The sequence below is a fragment of the Chlorocebus sabaeus genome, chromosome 15 (assembly GCF_047675955.1).
Source record: "Chlorocebus sabaeus isolate Y175 chromosome 15, mChlSab1.0.hap1, whole genome shotgun sequence".
In the NCBI taxonomy this organism is placed as follows: Eukaryota; Metazoa; Chordata; class Mammalia; order Primates; family Cercopithecidae; genus Chlorocebus; species Chlorocebus sabaeus.
Window position 1 is genome coordinate 90,286,910 of NC_132918.1, and position 17,986 is coordinate 90,304,895.

Below are 17,986 nucleotides of genomic sequence, written 5' to 3' on the forward strand. Positions count from 1 at the left end.
TACTACATTTTGATTAATTTCATGTCATAAATTTACATCCTAACAAAAGCAGTTACCCTTTATGCTATCACCAAATAATAACTGTTTTAAAGTACAAATTTAGTTTTTGGGGTTCCTCAAAAATAACTGAACTCTTTCCCCAGAAACAATTGTTTTTCTTATAAAGTTGGTATAAATGTATATTGTGAATAAAAGTATACACTTGTGGCCAGGCACAGTGGCTCACACCTGTAATCCCAGCACTTTGGGAGGCCAAAGCGAGTAGATCACCTGAGGTCAGGAGTTTGAGACCAGCCTGACCAACACAGTGAAACCCAGTCTCTAATAAAAAATACAAAAATTAGCCTGGTATGGCGGCAAGTGCCTGTAATCCCAGCTACTCAGGAGGCTGAGGCAGGAGAATCACTTGAACCCGGGAGGCAGAGGTTGCAGTGAGCCAAAATCACGCCATTGCACTCCAGCCTGGGCCACAGAGCAAGACTCTGTCTCCAAAAAAAAAAAAAAAAAAAAAAAAAAAAGTACCCACTTATATACAGAAAAACATTGAAACAAACTGTGCTTTATTTTCAACCTTTCAGCAGTAAGAATCTGATTTGATAAGCACAACAGAAAACTAATCATGTCAGAACTGACATCTAACAAGAGACAATCACAAATTAGCTTGGTCTTAGTTTCATATAAAATACTCCTAAGCAAATTAATCAAAGTTATTACTACAAATGATTCACTCAAGTATTTATATGGTTCTGCTCGTTACTGTAAATTATTAGGCAAACAATTTACTTACGACCTTCTTTAGAAGAAAAATCTAAGCTATGTATGACATATTTACTAATTCTAATTTATTAAAACAGTAAAAGACCTAAAGGCATAAAAAAAAATTCACAGCCAAAAGCCATTCAGAAAAGAAAGCAAAACTTCTTATAAAGCATGAAAAGTAAAACAGTATTTGAATCATTATTTTAAAATTAGTTTCATGTGAGATGATTTCTACTGTAACATTAGTTATTAATCAATTAGCAGATAGAGATTCTACCTTTTCATTGGTACTAATATGAAGCATTAGCAATTGTATTTAGACATTTAGAATTTCTGTTTTTAAAAATTAAGTTAATTATCCAAAGCTGTTCTCATCTCATGACTAGGAGATGCTTTTCCATTTTTAAGCCATTCACTAGAAAGACTGTTAGGTTTTCTTACCACTTAAAGAGGAATCACCTTTACCATTAAAAAAGACATTTGTTAAAGAAGCATCTAGATAAAATGAGCTGGGTTGCCTCTAAATGCAAATCATCAAGAGGTAGGCTAGAAAAGGAAGAACTTCTGGGTTTCTTTACTTTGGGACAGATAGTTGGTTAGAAATGTTAAGGAAGTACCTACAAACAAACAAAATGGTGCAACCCTGCCACATGGGATGACATGCAATGGAAACAATCTCTGATACTGATGAAAGCGTTTATGTAAAAATCATTTGAAGTAGGGTGAACTGTAGTAATACAAAATCATTTGTTTTATATCATAGTCAATTCTATAATTCGATGAAAGCTACCAAGAGTTTTACTGAGCAACAAAAATCACACTTATGTAAACTTTTCACGCTTCTGAGGTCTTCAAAAAATTAACTTCTCTTGACCTGCTGCATCTTAGGACAATATCTTCTAAAAATAGTATCAAAATGCTATATTAAAACGTATGTTGTTGTCAGAGACCTATCCCTCTGATTATTAACTCTAAGGATCACATGTATTTCTGAAACCCAGTTCCTCTGCCATCTATCTGCTTCTGAATGACGTTTTCATATCATCAGTTTTTATAAACTGAGGAAAGAAAATATAAACTCTTAATTTTACATCTCTTAAGGAAAAACGTCATACATCCTAGGTAGAAAACATTTTTTCAATTATTATACTAAGATCTGTGTGTCTTATGACACTATCACTCCTCCATTGTTATTACAAATAAAAAAACTAATAACCTAACACTGACCAAAACTTTAATCAAGTAAAAGGGAATATAATTTTTAATTCTTTCTATAGAATAATCCTAGTTGTTATTAACATTTCATTGTTGTTGTTGTTTTTGTTTTTTTGGTTTTTTTGAGGGAGAGTCTCACTCTGTCGCCCAAGCTGGAGTGCAGGGGTGCGATCTTGGCTCACTGAAACTTCCGCTTCCTGAGTTCAAGCGATTCTGGTACCCTAGCCTCCTGAGCAGCTGAGGTTATAGACACACGCCACCACACCCTGCTAATTTTTGTATTTTTAGCAGAGATGAGGTTTTACCATGTTGGCCAGGCTGGTCTCTAACTCCTGGTCTCAAGCGATCCACCCACCTTGGCCTCCCAAAGCGCTGGGACTACAGGCATGAGCCACCACGCCCGGCTCTAATTGTTACTAACATTTCTAAGAAAAGGAAAAGTAAGACTTAAAAACAGCTCATGGACTGTGAAATATAGAAAAAATACTTAAGTTTGGATTCAGAAACTGACCACAAAGCCAAAATACAAGACAGCTTTTTGTTTTGTTTTGTTTGATTTTGTTTTTGTTTTTGAGAAGGAGTCTCATTCTGTTGCCCAGGTTGGAGTGCAATGACACGATCTCGGCTCCCTGCAACCTCCACCTCCTGAGTTCAAGAGATTCTCTTGCCTCAGTCTCCCGAGTAGCTGGGATTACAGGCATGCACCACCATGCCCGGCAATTTTTGTATTTTTAGTAGAGACGGGGTTTCGCCATGTTGGCCAAGCTGGCCTTGAACTCCTGACCTCAGGTGATCCACCTGCCTCAGCCTCCCAAAGTGCTGGGATTACAGGCATGAGCCACCGCGCCCAACCAAGACAGTTTTTAAAATAGAAAAATTTGCTTCATTAAGAAAAATAAGGTACCACTTTGTATCTCAAATTGAAATAACTCAATATAATATACATTTTATTAAATTCTAAATATTATACTTTAAAAATATGTTGTAAATATTAAATTTATAAATTATTAGTTATTAATATTAACATACCAATTAGAGTTTCCAAATGACAACATTTGGGCAGGAAAAATGTATATATATATATACACAAAAAAACTTTTACCATGTTTGATCACTAGTCCCACACTGCTCTTAAAATCAAGAACATGAGTAAAAGTCAAACTTCGAAACCTGTAGAAGCTTTATTACTAGAACTATAAGGATGATGGGTTTATTTACATATCCATTTAAGTGTCAAACAGGTAAACAATTGGTAAAAATTAAAAGCCTGAACATGAATGCTCCTTTACTTCAATTTATATATCTATTTCTTTTTTTTTGAGTCGGAGTCTCGCTCTGTCGCCCAGGCTGGAGTGCAGTGGCACAATCTCGGCTCACTGCAAGCTCCGCCTCCCGGGTTCACGCCATTCTCCTGCCTCAGCCTCCCGAGTAGCTGGGACTACAGGCGCCGCCACCTCGCCTGGCTAATTTTTTTTGTATTTTTAGTAGAGACGGGGTTTCACCATGTTAGCCAGGATGGTCTCGATCTCCTGACCTTGTGATCCACCCACCTCGGCCTCCCAAAGTGCTGGGATTACAGGTGTGAGCCACCGCACCCAGCCTTCAATTTATTTTTATACAGAGAAAATAATGGCAAAACACAAAAAGGTAAGGAACTGACAATGTATTCTTTCAACATAATCAATACGGTTTTGCCAAAAGGACTAATCCTAGTTACTGCTCAAATTTTTAAAAAGAGTTTACTAGCTTATTTCCCTCTATATTTTTATTTGTTTAGACATATATGTAATTTTTTTAGAGACACTCAGCCTGGAGTGTCGTGGTGCAATCACAGCTCACTGCAGTCTGGAAATCCTGGGCTCAAGTGATCCTCCCACATCAGCCTCTGGAGCTGCTGGGACCACCGAGGCATGCCACCACACCCAGCTAATTTCTTATTTGTTTATATGTATTTTGGCAGAGACGGGGTCTTACTATGTTGCCAGGACTGGTCTCCAATTCCTGGGGTCAAGTGATCCTCCAACCTCGACCACCCAAAATGCTGGTATTACAGGTATAAGCCACATATCCAGCCTTTCTCTTTTTAAAAAAAATAAGACATATTTAAAAAAGGAAAATTACTCAATCTGTATCTTCTTTGGGTAATTATAAATAAATCAAATATTCCTTTACAGATTAAAACAAATTGAGGAGATGTGCAATTAAAAGGTATAATTCCATTTCTCAAATAAAATATTTATATTTTCTTCCCAATTTAAAACATAAAGAGACTTTTTATCCATTGCAAGTAATCCAACTGAAATGCAAGTTAATTATGAGCTTTCTCGTGCCAAAAAGGAAACTGGAGTAAGATGAGGGTAAAGGGAAGGAAGCCATTTGGTACCTGATATGATCGGGCTTTTTCCTGTCATGTGAAAAAACGGGGCAGGATTAAAACATAAAGGAAAGGTGGTAAAAGAATGAAAACGAAAAATGTGCAAAATAAGCAAAGGACTAGCATGATACGAAAATAAAGCAAGAATTAAGAAATAAGCTTAAGCTCTGAACCTAACAAAATAATCAAAAGTATCTATTGCATTTTATTTACTTTTTATACACATATGCATTTGTACAATTAATTCCAACTCTTAGGACTCTGAAAATTTCAGGAATATTCAAAAAGTTCTTCAGATACTATGTCATAGGAAGTTCTGATAGGACTTAGCATACTTGGGCATCTCTCTACTATTATTTTCTGCCTCAAAGTTCATGGCTATAAAATATAGATAGTACCTCGCACCTCATCTTAATAAGCTGCTCCTAAAAGTTAAGGAAAATAATCACTGTAGGAATTGTCTATATAAACCTGAGATAAATGAAAAGTTTTCATAAAGAAAGTAGGTTCACTAAACAGAGGATGTCAAAGATTCTAAAATATTAGCCAAATAAACATTTCTCCCAATTGCCCATCCCATTTTCATGAAATGATATACGGAATTGAAGGCCACACATACATTGTATTAACCTTTCATCTATGTATCTACTTCTTATAATACAAAAGGCCAATAGAAATAAAACATTTACATCTATACCAGCAGCATACAGAATATTTTGCTTTAAAGTATCGTGTAGTATATTCTATGCTTTTAGTTGTATTTTCTATTTAAACAAAGAGCATAGCAAGCAATTACTCAGTTTTATTAGTTTTTCCAAGTTATCACTAAATAAATTATGTTAGTATCTATTTATTTTCCTTCTTCATTCACCTTTTCTGAATTTACCATAAAAAGCAAAAGAGAAGTTAAGTTCTAATAATCCAATAATGTGAGCCTGAAAGGAAGCTGCCATACTGAGAAAATGACCCGACAAAGAAAAATTATTGTGGTGACCTCACATTATCTTCAGAAAAATATATTGTATAGATTTATAAAATTTTTGAGATATTACAAACTACAACAGTCCACATAAGACATAAAACTTTTTACTCCTTATGCTATTTCAATCACATCATACAAAATATTATCTATTCAATTAAATTCCAGATTTTGGAATCATCTGAAATACACTTGTAATTTATGAAGCACAAAGTGAGGTTTAAAAACTATCTGGAAATTCCTAGTTACACTCACATTTCCCTGAGGAAGAAAGTATTTTTTTTTATTTTTAATTTTTGTGGGTACATAGTAAGTGTATCATATTTATGGGAGAAATAAGTTTTTTTTTTCTTTTTTTGAGATGAAGTCTCACTCTGGTCATCTAGGCTGGAGTTCAGTGGTACAATCACAGCTCACTGCAACCTCTGCCTCCCTGGGTTCAAGTGATTCTCCCACCTCAGTTTCCCAGGGAGCCGGGATTACAGATGTGTGCCACCATGACCGGCTAATTTTTATATTTTTAGTGGAGACAGGGGTCTCACCATGTTGGCCAGGCTGGTCTTGAACGCCTGACCTCAAGTGACCTGCCCGCCTTGGCCTCCCAAAGTGCTGGGATTACAGGTATGAGCCACCATGCCCAGCCAGAAGGTCTTTTTAAATAGTTGATTTTGATAAGACTGTATGCAAAAATTCCACAGAAGTATAGGTAATAGCAAATGTGTGGTACCCTATGGTGACTAAAACAAAAAAGGTGCCCTAAAAGTAATCCATAAACAATCCCCCAAATCTTCATATTTGAATCACTGGATTCCTGAATTTTTAAAATTAACTCACCAATATCATAAATACAGTCGTTTACTCAAAGTCCAGTAAAATAAATTAAGCTGGACAGAGAACTGAATTTTGAGATACTTTAAGAAATTTAAATTCCAAATTTTTAATATTAAAAAGCAGAAGATAATTCTAAATAACATTTAAAAGATTACTCTTCTTTCTTCTCCCTCTGTCTAGTTCCTTATCTATCGCCTAGTAAATACTTAAAGACTTTAGTCACAAGGTTTGGACTTTCGTTGTTGATTGGCTGATTGAGACAGGGTCTCCGTCACCCAGGCTGGAGTGCAGTGGCACAATGCAGAGGCTCAATACAGCCTCAATCTCTTGGCCTGGAGCGGTCTTCCTGCCTCGGCCACCTGTGTAGCTGGGGCTACAGGCACCACACCACCACACCTGACTAATTTTTGTATTTGTTTTTTGTAGAGATGGGGTTTCACCATGTTGCCCGAGCTGGTCTCAAATTCCTGGGCTCAAGCAATCTGCCTGCCTTGGCCTCACAAACTGCTGGGATTAGAGGCATGAGCCACAATGACTGGCCTTATATGCTATATTCTTGTACAAGTCAGAATTTTACTAGTGTTTCTGGTAAAACGTTCTTCAACAGGATGTGAAAATAGTATTAATTTGCTATCCATAATTTTTCCTAATGTAAGTGTTTCAGGAAGTTCTTTTAAAGTGAAGTATTTTTTCATAGTTGAAGCTGTATTTTGTTCTATCAAAATAAAGATGGTTTGGAATTTTCGCAGCAAGTAAGAAAAATGCCATAGGATACTTGAGGAAGAGTTCAGAGTTCCAGGTTTTGCACCTCAATTTGTTCACAAACCAGCTGTGTGACTTTGAAAGAGTGACTATCTCTCTGAAGCTCCATTTCTTTACTGAAAATAAGGGTGTTCTACAGTCTATGATTCTAACCAATAACTGCCATTTCACTACGGACAGATGGCATCTCCTTTAAAAATAGCCTAATTTCCAAAGCAATGTTTTTTCACTTTGTAAATAGGAGGTAATGTCTACAATTGAAAATTTAACCATTATTCCTCACTTGATTTTAGCTGCATTTTAATATCCATGCCAATGTAATTCAGAAAATAAATAATAATGAAAAGGTTCATGAATAAATCAAAATTACTTTCCTTCTACTGTCCTAAATGGCAGTGTAATATTCCACTAACACTTACTATGCTTCATTTTGAAGTCTGAGACCATCTCTCATTGGAGTAGTCCATGGAAGTTCGTTTCTTTTCTTCTTAACATAATGGTATGTTTCTACGGATTTACTGTATTTTCACTTTGCTAAACTCTAAGTAGGTTGTTTTGAAATCTGAAGGCTAAAATTCAATTCTGCCATTATACCATGAAAACATACTGGTGAGTAATCTTTATTATAAAGACTCACCAGTCAAGCTGTTTTTTTTTGCCTTTTTTTTTTTTCCCCCCCAACTTCTACTCTGGCTACAGAAATTTATCAGGAAAGGCTTAAAAGACTACTACTGTCTTACTTTTTAGAGCTTAGAAAATGTAATTTTAATTTTTCATTTTCACTTTAGCTAGAAATATTATTTCTAACCACATCACTTGAGTTGGTCCTCCTATATTCATGTACTATTCTTATTTTTATTTATTTATTTATTAAGAGACAGAGTCTCACTGTGTTGCCCAGATTGGAAGTGCAGCAGCACAATCTTGGCTCACTACAACCTCTGCCTCCTAGGTTTAAGCAATTCTCCTGCCTCAGCCTCCCAAATAGCTGGGATTACAGGCATGTGCCACCACATCCAGCCAATTTTTTCTATTTTTAGTCAAGACAAGGTTTCACTGTGTTGGCCAGGCTGGTCTCAAACTCCGGGCCTCAAGTGATATACCCGCCTCAGCCTCCCAAAGTGCTGGGATTACAGGCATGAACCACCACGTCCAGCCCATGTATTATTTTTAAAGGTCTCTAAACTCAGGTTTAACATCAAATATAATCATTCTTCTTTCCATTTTTATATTCACTCTCAGGTTCAGAAAAATTATTTTGAATAAAACAAACCATCTACCATGTAAACATCTGTCAATATCAAATGCTGGGGAAATGCTCAACAAATCACTGACATTCAGAAATGTCAGTGAATGCTTTCTTTTTTTTTGAGACAGAGTCTCACCCAGGCTGGAGTGCAGTGGAGCAATCTCGGCTCACTGCAGCCTTTGCCTCCTGGGTTCAAGCAATTCTCCTGCCTCAGCCTGCCGAGTAGCTGGGATTATAGGCATGCACCACCACGCCAGGCTAATTTTTGTATTTTTAGTAGAGATGGGGCTTCACCACGTTGGCCAGGCTGGTCTCAAACTCCTGACCTCAAGTGATTCACCCGCCTCAGCCTCCCGAAGTGTTGGGATTACAGGCGTGAGCCACCATACCCACCCAGTGAATGTTTTTTCTATATAACCTTGACACCAAGACATAAAAATAATTACACCAGAAATCCATTTTAATAAAACATTAAATTTTTCCATTTAACAAAAATGTACACAAAGTTAAACTTACCAGGAAATTATATTTACTAACGTCCATTTTTTAAAAATAAAAACAACCTTCTTTATCATTAAATTCATATTCTGGTCAAGTAATAAAATAAACACATTATAACCAATAATAATAAATCAACCAGAATCCAACTACTACTCATATTACAGAATTTTGACTACTTTTTTACTTTTGGCAAAAATAGAGGCATCCTTGATTAAAGATTAATCACTGATACCCAGAAGAATGATCCTGCGACAACCAATCTTTCGGTTGAAGCTTTAATGTCTGAAGTTATTTCATTTTAGTATATTACTACATGAGAAAATACAATGAAATATTTTATACATTCTCTTAACAGACATTTAACAGATTTATATTTTATAAAAATTTGTTTAGCAACACCTTCAAAGTTTTTGGTAGCCATCAAGTTTACAATAAAGGAGCATCAGCTGCCACAACTTCACATATGAAAAAATTCCCATTTCCTAAAACTCCTGTTTTATTGAAGTTATTGCAAAGATCTAAAGATCAGGATCACCTAGCTTAACGATTCATAAACATTTTGTTCACAAAGTGCAGGAAAAAAAGATTCATAAGTGATATGGACTGGTTCTGTCACTACCCAAATCTCACCTTGACCTGTAATCCCCACGTGTCGTGGGAGGGATCTGGTAGCAGGTGACTGGGTCACGCGGGTGGTTTTCCCCACACTGTTCTCGGGATGGTGAGGGAGGTCTTAGGAGATCTGATAGTTTAAAAGTGGTAGTTTCCCTGAGCTCGCTCTCTCCTACCACCTTTGTGAGGAGGATGCCTGCTTCCCCTTCCACCATAATTCTAAGTTTCCTGAGGCTTCCCCAGCCATGGAGAACTGTGAGTCAATTAAAACTCCTTTCTTTATAAATTACCCAGTCTCAGGTAGTATTTTTATAGCAGTGTGAACATGGACTAATACAGAGAACTGGTACCAGCAGAGTGGAATACTGCTATAAAGATAATCTGAAAATGTAGAAGCCACTTTGGAAATGAGTAACAGGCAGAGGTTGGAACAGTTTGGAAGGCTCAGAAGGCAGGAAGATGAGGGAAAGTTTGGAACTTCCGAGAGACTTGTTGAATGCTTTTGACCAAAATGCTGATACTGATATGGACAATGAAGTCCAGGCTGAGGTGGTCTCAGATGGAGATGAAGAACTTATTGGGAACTGGAGCAAATGTCACTCTCACTATACTTTAGCAGAGACTGGCAGCATTTTTGCCCCTGCCCTAGAGATCTGTTCTTAAACTTGAAAGAGATGATTTAGGATAACTGGCAGAAGAAATTTCTAAGCAGGAAAACATTCAAGAGGTGACTTGGTTTTTCCTGAAAGCATACCGTTATATGCTTTCACAAAGAGAAGATATGAAATTGGAACTTATTTTAAAAGGGAAGCAGAACATAACAGTTTGGAAAATTTGCAGCCTGACCATGAGGTATAAAAGAAAATCCATTTTCTGAGGAGAAATTCAAGCCAGCTGCAAAAATTTGCGTAAGTAATGAGGAGCTGAATGTTTATATCCAAGACAATGGGAAAAATGTCTCCAGGGCATGTAAGAAATCTTTGAGGCAGGCCCTCCATCACAGATCCAGAGACCGAGAGGGAAAAATAGAGTTGTGGGCCAGGGCCCAGGACCCTGCTGCTCTGTGCAGCCTTGGGACTTGGTGCCCTGCGTCCCACCCACTCCAACTTCAGCCACGGCTAAAAGAGGCCAAGGTACAGCTCGGGCCACTGCTTTAGAGTGGGCAAGCCCCAAGCACTGGTGGCTTCCACGTGGTATTAGGCCTATAGATACATGCAAGATGAGAATTTAGGTTTGGAAACCTCCAACTAGAATCCAGAGGATGTATAGAAACGCTTGAAGGTCCAGGCAGAAGTAGTCTGCGGCAGGGGAAGAGCCCTCATGGAGAACCTCCCCTAAGGCAGTGCAGAAGGGAATGTGGGGTTGGATCCCCCACATACAGTCCCCACTGGGGCACTGCCTAGTGGAACTTTGAGAAGAGGGCCAACATCCTCCAGTCCCCAGAAAGGCAGATCCACCAAGAGCTTGCACCATGCACCTGGAAACACCGCAGACACTCAATGCCAGCCCTGAAAGCAGCACAGGGGTTATACCCGCAGAGCCACAGAGATGGAGTTGCCTAAGGCCATAGGAACCCACCCCCTGCATAGCCTGCCCTGGAATGTGAGACATGGAGTCAAAGGAGATTTCAGAGCTTTAAGATTTAATGACTGCCTGGCTGCATTTCAAACTTGTGTGGGGCCTGTGACCCCTTTGTTTTGGTCATATTTTCCCATTTTTAATGGGAACATTTACCCAGTGCCTGTACCTCCATTGTATCTTGGAAGTAACTAACTGGTTTTTTATTTTACAGGCTCATAGACAGAAGGGACTTGCCTTGTTTCAGATGAGACTGTGGACTTGGACTTTTGAGTTATTGCTGGAATGAGATAAGACTTTGGGGAACTGTTGGGAAGTCATGTTTGATTCTGACATGTGAAAAGGACATGAGATTTGAGAAAGGTCAGGGGTGAAATATGGTCTGGCTCTGTATCCCCACCCAAATCTCATCTTAAATTGTAATCCCCACATGTTGAAAGAGGGACCTGGTGGGAGGTGATTGGATCATGGGAGTGGTTTCCCCCATGTTGTTCTCATGATAGTGAGGGAGTTCTCACAAGATATAACGGTTTAAAAGTGGTAATTTCCCCTGAGCACTCTCTCTCTGCCACCTTGCGAAGAAGGTGCCTGCTTCCCCTTCACTTTCTGCCATGACTGTTCCCCAGCCATGGAGAATTGTGCATCAATTAAAACTCTTTTCTTTATAAACTACCCAGTCTCAGATAGTATCTTTATAACAGTGAGAAAATGGACTAATACAATAAGCAAACACTAAGTCAAAATGTACATAAACATCATATAGAGGAGAAACCAAAAAAGAAAGCTCACTTGTCCTATTCATCTATCATATTCATAATTTGTACTCAAATTTATTTATGACAAATACAGGAGGTAGACCATATTCAAAACTGATTTACTATAATGAGCTAGCCAGCCACTATAGACCAAGCATTATAAAAATTTTCCTTGCTTCCTTATTTAATCCTTGCTTACTTTTAGAATTTAGAATTAATGATGTTATTCTTCACCTGCTTCTAAAGGGTATCTCTCTTCAATAGCCTGGGTTCAGGAAAGCTTCTATGGAATTTACAGAAGTTAAAGAATTACGAAAGAGAGAGCTGTCAAATCACAGAGAAAGTCGGAAAATCAAAACTATGTACAGATCAAGACCAGTATTTGAAATATATTACCTGTTCCAAGTTTTGAAGGCATTGCTGGCTCGTTTGAACAGATATCCTTCCATAACTATGCCATTTGCAGCATCTACGTTATATTCTAACTTAGAATCATCACTGGAGAAATCCTAGACAAAACAACATATAAAGAAGTTCATATGACTTGACTAAGTTTCCTAGACAAGAAATGGATCCTAAGGAAAGAGTTCAAAAGGAAGAAAAGGTTTACATTAAGACAGTTACAACAACAATATTAATAAGAAAAATGAAGGGAGACTTAAATGATCAATAATAAATAAATGTTGCAATACATTAAAGTATTTGACTTTAGTGAATTATTTTATGCAATACTTATTGTGATGACCTAAGGACAGATAATTGTATAGAATATAATGCAAAACAGAAAATAAATCAATAGAAACTGTATCTACATTGTGATTAAAAGCACAAAATAATATGTATACAAATAAACAAGGGAAACAACTAAATACTACACAGGCTATTATGTTTAAAATTATCACAACTTTTTTTTTTTTTTCTTTTTTGAGACAGAGTGTCGCTCTGCTGCCCAGTGTGGAGTGCAATGAAGTGATCTCAGCTCACTGCAACCTCTGCTCCGGGGTTCAAGTGATTCTCCCGTCTCAGTCTCCCATGTAGCTGGAATTACGGACATACGCCACCATGCCCAGCTAATTTTTGTATTTTTGTAGAGACAGGGTTTCACCATGTTGGCCAGGCTGGCCTTGAATTCCTGACCTCAGGTGATCTGTCTGCCTCAGTCTCCCAAAGTGCTGGGATTACAGGCATGGGCCACTGCACCCAGTCCATCACAATATTTTATGATGATATGTGTTAACAATTTTTTTAAAGTATATGGTTATATGTAATTGGGATTATTTAAAGTTACCACTATTTTCTAAATATATTACTACCATGATAGTTTTTTTGTTTTTTTTTTTTGAGACAAAATCTCACTCTGTTGCCCAGGCTGGAATGCAGTGGCACAATCTCAGCTCACTGCAACATCCGCCTCCTGGTTCAAGTGATACTCCTGCCTCAGCCTCCTGAGTAGCTGGGACTACTACAGACGTGTGCCACCACGCCCAGCTAATTTTTGTATTTTTAGTAGAGACGGGGTTTCACCATGTTAGCCACGCTGGGCTCAAACTCCTGACCTCAAGTGATTCACCTGCCTCGGCCTCCCAAAGTTCAGGGATTACAGGCATGAGCTATTGTGCCTGGGTATGGTAGTTCTTGAATCTGACAGTGTCTATGGCATTTTTTCCTAAAATAAAATTTAGTTTTCAAAGGAAATGGATCTTAGTCTACAGTTTGAAGCGGGCAAGTTGAACTCCCTTTTTTATGAGTACTATGAAATCACTTATAGTCTTCTTCAAGGGTCTTAATGATCTAAATCTTCACCTGAATGCAATTTAAACTTTCAATTTTCTTCCAAACATTCACGAAGTTTGGAAATCAGAAATTCAATATTTAAAATATTGCCTAACAAACTTCCAAAGCATTTTGAGCAAAACTCCAAGACTGCTGTTTTCAGCAAATTTAAAACTCTAAAGCCAGTCCCATAACTTTTAAAATTCTTCCTGGACCAATACTGAAAATGAGAATTCTACCCTACTAAGGAGCAGTAAACCTCCTGTGGTGGAAAACATTGTGGCAGCATCTGCTGAGACGCTGGGGCCCTGCCTGGAGGCAAGCAGAGCGACAACCATCTAAGGGCCCTCCAAATTGAAGAGAGTACTAAGTCAGGAACAGGAAACAGACTAAATTCAGAACTTTAAAAGAGAAAAAAATAATAATAATAACCTCTCCTGACGCCTTTGAAACATTAACCATGAAAAGACATGATAATCCAAAGTAATCAAATGAAGCAGAATCTGTAAACGACTTGCTACATTTCTTCCTACTTTTTCTTTGGGGAAAAAAAAATCAGGGAAACTTTAATTCCCTCATTTAAAATTTATTTGAGGCTATAATTTATTTAATTATACAGATAGAATTAAGTAAGCAATAAATATAATTGACTTTGTTAACATTCTAAAGGTTTCGTTTGTAACACATCTGCAGTTTTTCATAACTTTGGTCAACTTAAAAGACTTCCTTGAAAGTGCAGTGCATTACAAGTGTTTCTCTAATTTTCAACTATATTTCTTGAGATAAACTGTCTTCACTTTAATTACTATTAATATCAACTAATATTTTGTAGTACTTAAAATGTGACAGATTTCATAATTTTAGCAATGAAATATGTTGGATGAAAGACATAGTGTTAGAATCTCCTTAAATACATTGATGACCTGATAAATCAGGAAGGAATACTCAAAGGCAAGAGACTGAGTGAGCACTGGAATTCAAAGAGGTAAGGAGAGCAAGGACATTTGCCTATCAGGAGAACTTGAGTTTTGGTGTGAGGTCCAGGGAACAGAATGTAAAACCAAGGTTGGTCAAAGGGGAATCTAATAGAAACTTCCCTTTAAAATAGCAAACAAGACAAGAAAAACCACTATTACCACTTTCACTCAAGATGACGATGAAACTCATAGCCAGCAAAACAACAAAAAAAAGTACAGGATTAGAAAGAAAGGAAAAAACTATCATTATTGGTAGATGATAAGACTTTATACACACAGCATCCAAAATAATTGAGAAATAAATCAATATTAAAAGAGATTACTGGTTACAAAATCAATACAGAAAAATCAATGTTATCACAGACGGAACAGTGGTAAAATAAATAAATTTAAAAATAACATTTAGAATATAAATGTCTAGGAATAAATCTAACAAAAGATGTACAAGAAAAATCATAAAACTTTATGAAAGCCATTAAAGAAAACTTAAACAAATGGAGAACATACCAAGCGCATAGAACCAAAGATATAATAAAATAAACATATCAATTTTGATTCATAGAAGCTTGAAGGAGGAAAGGTAGGAAGATTTGCTATTACATATCAAGAATTTGCTTGCCAGGAACAGAATGACAAACATTCATGTTCTCACTTATTTGTGGGATCTAAAAAATAAAACAACTGGACTCAGGGAGCTGGAGAGTCGAAGGATGGTTACCAGAGGCTTGGGAGGTGTGGTGGGCACTGGGGGTGTGGGCGAGTGGGGATGGTTAATGGATACAAAAAAAAAAAAAGAGAATGAATGAGACCTAGTATTTGATAGCACAACAGGGTGACTACAGTCAAAATAACTCTACATTTAAAAATAATTAAAAGAATATAATAGGATTGTTTGTAACACAAGGATAAATGCTTGAGGGGATGGATATCCCGTTTTCTATGATGTGATTATTACACATTGCATGCCTGTATCAAAATATTTCATGTACCCCATAAATAATACCACCTGCTATGTACTACCAAAAGCTAAAAATGAAATAAAAAAATTTTAAAAGCATTTGATCAACAATTAAGCAACCTGGTAGGAAAATGAGATAAAAAGACTAATAGTTCACAAATAGGATATCCAAATGACCAGTAAATATAAGATGCCCATTAGTCACTAAAGAAATCACTCTAAAGCCAAAAATAATTAAGACAGCATAGTATTGACAGTTTAGACAAAAAGACAGTGAAACAGAATAGAGAAACTGAAATGGACCTCACATACGTGATATATAACACAGGATATACCACGGAGCATTTGGGAAAGAGCAAACTTTTTAATAACTCGTCTGGATCAACTGACTACCAGTGGGAGAATTAAAGGAAACGATCTCTACCTCACACCACACACAAAAACCCAATTAAAGATCTAAAAAGTAGCACGGTGGCTCACACCTGTAATCCCAGCACTTTGGGAGGCTGAGGTGGATGGATCACCTGAGGTCAGGAGATCAAGACCATCCTGACCAAAAAGGTGAAATCCCATCTCTACTAAAAATACAAAAATTAGCTGGGTATGGTGACGTGCAGCTATAATCCTGGCTACTTGGGAGGCTGAGGCAGAAGAATCACTTAAACCCAGGAGGAGGAGATTGCAGTGAGCAGAGATCGTGCCACTGCACTCCAGCCTGGGTGACAGGACCAAAAAAAAAAATAATAAAAATAATCTAAAGAGTAAATCTATAATACAAGATATATCTCTTCATGATCTTGAAATGGAAAGAATTTATTGAACAAGACACAAAAAGCATCAACCATAAGACTGATAAAAATAAGCTATATGAAAATTAAAAACACATATGCCTCAAATGTATTATTAAGTTGATCAAACAGTTAGGCAGCCTGGTGGAAAAATGAGAGAAAGATTAATAGACGTTTTACAAGTAAGATACGCAAAAGACCAACAGATACAAGATAAGGTGCTTAAGCTCATTAGTCACTGAAGAAGTTAAAACTACGAGAAGATGTCAGTATCTCCTGATCAAATCGGCCAAAATCTAAAAGTCTCATAATATAATGAGGTGGCAAATAGGAACTCTCATACAGTGCTGTCTGCTAAGAGAGTATAATATTTTGAAAAACAATGTAGCATTATCTGCTTATGCTAAATGATCTACTAAAGCTAATACACCTTCTAACTTAGCAGTTTTACTCCTAGGTATAAATATATCAGAAATGCAAAATGCATGCACGTATCCACACATGAATGTTCAAAGCATCACTGTTTCTCCAACTGATCAATTTAAATTTTTGAAAAATCTAAATAACTACATGAGACACACTTTCCCTTAGTTTTTAGTGGATTTTTTTTTTTTTACCTGTAATGCAGCCTTGTGTCAGCATTTAAGGGCAAAAAAGAGGTGAGCATTCATAATGAGCAAAAAGCAGCACTATTTTCTTTAAAGGAAAACAGTTGAATATTATTTAAAATCAAATAAGTTATTCTTAGAGTTAATAATTTACCATTTTGAACCTTCAGTACAACACTGAACTGTGTTCACAATAGGAAAAGATATTAAAAGATGTGTACTGTTTATTAAATAATTTAATTTAAGGAAATATTCAAATATTCCTACAAATACCATGATATCTCATTTTAATTAAAAACAATTGGTCCCAATTTTTAGCAATCTTTTCATGATCATGTCATTAAAACTCGTTACCCATCAAAACATCAGACTGTACACTTTAATTACGTAAAATTTTTATTTGTCAAAGTTACCCAAACAAAAGTTAATCTAACTTTAAACAAAACACAATAAAATGTGGAGTTTGTCTCACCTGACACTAACCAGAAAGTAACTAACTTAAAGGTGGTCTTGTAGAAATCTTTCCTTTTTTAATTATTTTTCTTTGAGCATTAATACTCCATCATCAATTAAATTTTTCTTACTTTTACTACTGATTTTGTTTTCTTTTTCCACTGACATCTTCTATATCAGATCTAGTTTACTGGTATTTTAAATTCTAAATAAACCATTAAAAAGTTGATTTTACTGCTCAATACCAAGAAAACAGATTTCTTAAAGCAATGCTAGAAGGCATCCTGTACATACTTATATTTCTATATTCAACTTTAACACTCTCCCTTTATTTTCAGATAACTACACAAAAAGTACCACTGATGATATAAGCAAGTTGAGTTGCAGGCATGTCACACTCAACTCTTTTAGCATGAAGAAATAAAAACTGGTTTAATATTTGAGTTTTCATTTTTAAAAACATTATTTTCAAAGTCAGTTTTGCTATGTTTAGGCAATTTAACAGGCAATGCAGGTGAAGCTTTAGCATCTCGTCACAGAGAGGAAAGGCTGCCTTGCAGTGACTGCAGTTGGAAAGTCTATAAGGCCAAACACGCATGTTGACACTAAGATGCATCCACACCCCCTGCCCCGCAACATACACACAGACACACTCTTTTACAGGGAGTTGGTGGTATCCTGAATGTAATTATGAATAGTGTTTTAAATTCTAACTAAAGGCCACTTTTAGCTTAGTTAAGGCTCTAAGAGATTTAAATTTTTATAAACTGATTGAAGGAGCACAGCTTTCAAAGATCCGAAAAAATAATAAAAT

At 36.6% G+C, this 17,986-nt stretch overlaps 1 protein-coding gene across 7 annotated transcripts in view; it reads right to left on the bottom strand.

The window, feature by feature from the left end:
- Positions 1-17,986, bottom strand: part of ACAP2 (ArfGAP with coiled-coil, ankyrin repeat and PH domains 2) — a 177,032-nt gene that overhangs the window by 37,464 nt on the left and 121,582 nt on the right. For 6 of the 7 annotated variants that reach the window (XM_073023764.1, XM_038003092.2, XM_073023763.1 and 3 more), the window contains 2 exons: positions 12,012-12,124; positions 4,358-4,378 (listed from right to left, as the gene is read on the bottom strand). In XM_073023764.1, coding sequence (XP_072879865.1) covers positions 4,358-4,378; positions 12,012-12,124 — 134 coding nt within the window. The remainder of the gene's footprint in view (positions 1-4,357; positions 4,379-12,011; positions 12,125-17,986) is intronic. The other variant, XM_008009595.3, reaches the window with a different exon arrangement.